The sequence below is a fragment of the Aplysia californica genome, unplaced genomic scaffold (genome assembly GCF_000002075.1).
Source record: "Aplysia californica isolate F4 #8 unplaced genomic scaffold, AplCal3.0 scaffold00027, whole genome shotgun sequence".
NCBI classification, from domain to species: domain Eukaryota; kingdom Metazoa; phylum Mollusca; class Gastropoda; order Aplysiida; family Aplysiidae; genus Aplysia; species Aplysia californica.
Genome location: NW_004797297.1, coordinates 1,824,692 through 1,828,928, shown reverse-complemented (window position 1 = coordinate 1,828,928; position 4,237 = coordinate 1,824,692). Strand labels below are relative to the sequence as shown.

The 4,237-nt window shown below is 38.9% G+C and overlaps 1 protein-coding gene across 1 annotated transcript in view; it reads right to left on the bottom strand.

The window, feature by feature from the left end:
• LOC101856155 overlaps positions 1-1,528 on the bottom strand; it is a 9,217-nt gene extending 7,689 nt beyond the window's left edge. The window contains exon 1 of the mRNA XM_005091249.3: positions 1,490-1,528. Within this exon, the coding sequence (XP_005091306.1) occupies positions 1,490-1,511 (22 nt within the window). The 5' untranslated portion in view covers positions 1,512-1,528. The remainder of the gene's footprint in view (positions 1-1,489) is intronic.
• Between the last annotated feature and the right edge of the window lie 2,709 nt (positions 1,529-4,237).

Genomic DNA, 4,237 nt, shown 5'->3' with positions numbered 1-4,237 from the left:
GGAATCACACACATTAAGGGGCCTGCCAGAGTCAGTACACGTAGATCTAATCGGGTTTGGTGGAACGAACGCTCTAACATAACACATTTAAATCTGTATACATGTATATATGTATTTAGAATCTAATGAAAGTAGGAACATAAAATTAAATGATGTTACACTATACAACATCCGCACCCCCCCCCTCCCTCCCTTTTTCCCCAACAAAAAAAACTGATGAAAAAACAACACATCAGAACAATAACAAGAAAGAAAAAAATACACACTAACAAAATAAAACACCACAAAGAGGGAAAAAATAAAAGTAACTAACTTATTCAACAAATCAACGTGGTGACAACAAGTGAGAAAGAGATGAAGTGAAGCTATATACTATATGAACTTTCTTTCAAAAGTAAAGAGGTTCGGTTTCTTTCATTTTTTATTTTTTTAAAATTTGACTTTTATTCCCCGACTCGGGGACCAAAAAATGTCCAAAAATCGAGCCACAATTGATTGGTCGCGGCCGCGACAAACGCAGATGCTAGTTCTATGTGTCGTTATTTATAACCCTCCGTAGATCTAGATCTAGATAGCACCCGAGTGAACACAACACATTTATTAGGTTTAAGAGCAGCACCCTTCATAGGCAACACGTCATATATGTAGCGAAAAACTGCTTGGAACTGTAGCATTTCTTTATACAAATATTTACTGCGGACATTTTTTGGACCGATTGAACCATATTGTATACAAACAATCTTTGGTAGGCCTATACTATAATTATAGATCTATATAATATCCGAAATTTGCGGGAAAGGATGTGATTTCAGAGTGTTCGGAGAAATAGTGCCCAGCTTTACTTTCCCGAACGTTCGGAGAAATAGTGCCTAGCTTTATTTTCCCGAACGTTCGGAGAAATAGTGCCTAGCTTTATTTTCCCGAACGTTCGGAGAAATAGTGCCGGCCTTCTTTTTTTTGGCACCAAATGCTGTCGCAAACTAGGCCTAGCTAGATCTAGTTACTGTAAACTCTCTCTGATCTAGATCTATATTATTTTTAATTTTGTAAGTGACTTTAGCAGACATGCGACTACACGGAGGGCGTAAACCGGGCTACGATTGCCTGAACCTGTCACAAGTTGTAATGGAACGTTTGTTCACGGCACAGAATTCTACAATTTTTCCTCACAGTGTAGAATTCTATGGTTTAGGGTGAACGCAAAATTTGGTGAACGCGCACCGGGTGAGAATAGCCACAAGACTCGCCTGCACTATTCTCACTCCGGGTGAGAATAGAGGTGGCCATTAAAAAATGTAAACAAACGGGAAGGCAATTTGCATTTCCAAAGAGCCCCATTTCAATTGTAATTTAAGCAAATTTAGCTTTTAAAATCCTACAGTAACATGAAACAAATAAAGTGAGACCGAGAACTGTAGTTTTCTTTCCTACTCCTTCAGCTTTAGAAACTACATTCTATAGCCTCAGGCCTCTTAGGCTAAGGACAAACCTTGTCCCAAGGAGGCTGCCATCTTGACAGGAAGAGGAAGTAAGCATGGGCGAAGTCAAGTCGAGATTCGGAATTCGACGAATTCGTGGGGTCTGAGTCGGAGATCGAACATTGGGCAGGAGGACGAGTCCGAACACGAATTCCCGAACTAGGGCAGCCAAGGGGAAAATAGATCACGAGGAGCGAAAACATATTTAATTTGTTAAAAGCTGAATAATTTTACGCAAAACTGCACCCAAGAAACATTTTTGAACGCTCAAAAGTTAGATTTGAATGAATAAAAATGCATAAGTTTGAAAAGTATCATAAAACACGATGTCTTATTTCTATTTTCCCCTCGCTGTGTTCAGCAGGAAGCAGCGAGTTCGAATTGGACCGTCCCACGATTCCATCGACTCAATGAAAGTCACATGAGCTTTTAGAACGCGCTGATTTGCTAGCAGTTACAAATCCCTTCTGCTGGTGGTTATGCCCTAAGAGGCCAAGGTCAAATTTACGCACTACGGTGACGGACGAGCATTGCGTCTCTGATTGCACCAATCACAATTGCAAGCCATCTTCACGTCAAATTCAAATCCCGTGATTATCCCAACCTCCTTCTTTCTTTGGCTTTCACTACGATCACACACATTTCACTACTTTTCTTCTCTTCATTGTACTATCTACATGTATTTTCTTACGACCTGTCTGGCACTTACATTTACATTGTCACATTTCTCGTCATTACTCCATGTTTGTTTTCAACCTTGTATGTTTCATCTTGTCATAATAAATGTTGATTATGATATAAATCTAGATCTAGATCTATTACTGTTATTTTTTATAGACTTCTGTCTTGCTGACTGTTGCTTTGATTTGCATGGTCTGACTTTAGAGTTCGAGACTGCGGGATTTTATGCTTTGATTTTTATTATGACCTGTTTGCATCCATTATCCTCGCACATGAATGCGGCTGTACTGTCAACGAGGGGCAAATAACTTTCAAAACAAACTGGTGCCCTCCCCTGATGTCAATGAAAACATTGCCTGCCTCAATCCCGACCTCTGTGACCTCTTCCCTGCTCCTTCCCCCTCCCCCCTCCCCGCCCCCTTTGTCTACACTGGTCCGTGGAGTCGGGATTCTCTACAGCGTGTTCGACTCGACGGCTGTAGGGAGAACGACTTGACTTGACACGAATCCCACCGAATTGACCTTGCCTCTCCTCAAATTTGATTGGCTGCTATCTTGACCTGAATTCGAATTCGGAGTCGAAGTCGACGAATTCGCGCCCAAAAATGTTCGGAGTCGAAAGTTCGGAAGTTCTCGGAGTCGGCCCACCCTTAAGAGGAAGGAAGGAAGTGGGGGAACGACATACGCCAGACTTTCAAAAGTAGTTGCCAATTAAGCGATTATAGCCGGTCATGGGCACTCATGGCAATGCGCGATGGGCTCTGCGAGAGATGGAAACGTCGACGAACTTGGTTTTAAATTAAGCTAGCTAAGCAAATTTAATACATGAAATTAGGTCAACATGGGTCGAGTTTGACTGATGTATACCACTAGATTCCTCAGCATCATACACATCTATTTTCTTAAGGTGATTAACTGAGATAAGGTCTGAAATGCTTATTTTGATTTATTTCTGACCTGTTGTACCCTTCATTTTTTTTTTGTCTTCAAAAGTTTTGATTTTCCATCGCTTTACATTAATCTAACAGTTCTTCAAGTTTTTAAACTTCACAAAATAATTTTTTGTTTTTATTTTGTGAAAGTTTTCACACTATTTAACAAGTCCAACTTTAAAACTCGGCGTGCTTGAGGACCAAACGTGCCAAGACTGCATTTCTTAAAAGTTTATAAGAATACATATTATATAGATCTATATATGCCTTTTTAAGCTACTGATCCTATTTTTTTTCAGTTCGTGCTTTTTTCAAAATTTAAACTCATTTTCACCATAACTTCAGTTTTAGCCTAGAACCAGATACAAATCTTTGAAAGTTAAAGTGCAGAATACTAGGAGAGTCTCCCCAAAGATACGGTGGTAGCAAAAAGTGAAAACGCGCAGACGCGGACCCATTCTCAGTTGCTGCAGGTTGCCTCACATGTTGTTATTAACCTTTTATTCCTACACAATTTCCTTAAAACGTTTCACAAGTGATCAATTTACACAGTATACAGTTGACATATATATATAGCAAGACAGGCACTGAATGTTGTATGAATAGATTCTAGGCCTATCATTATTTTTTGTTTTGATATTTTTCGTTTTACTGTCTTCCATCCTTGCCATAATAATACACAATGTAGTAGCCTATCTGGCAAATACGTGGTTTCAGCTGTGTCAAAGGTGTAAACTCATAAAACGTCTTATTGTCTTTTAGAATTTTAAATTAATGTAATGCAATAAAAAGTTACCTGACAGTTAAGAGTAATTGTTGACTTATTAAAGCTTATCAAAAATACATCTTCATAGAAATGCATGACTCGATAGTCTAGTCTTAGAATGGATTTCAGTTTGCTTCAATGGCCAATGCCTCTTTTTCAGTTTACTCACGGAAAATCAATTTGTTTCACAGAAAAGTGAACATTACAGTTTTAAAAATCTTTTTTCTTGCGCCTTTGGAACAGTTCAGCAAAGTTTCTGATCTCTGCATTATTTTGTACTATTTTATTGTTATAATTGTTTATTCGAGAAGGGAAATAACAAACTGACATGTGCTGGAAGGGTCGATGAACTTGGCCTACAAACTTTTTGCTGGATAAAA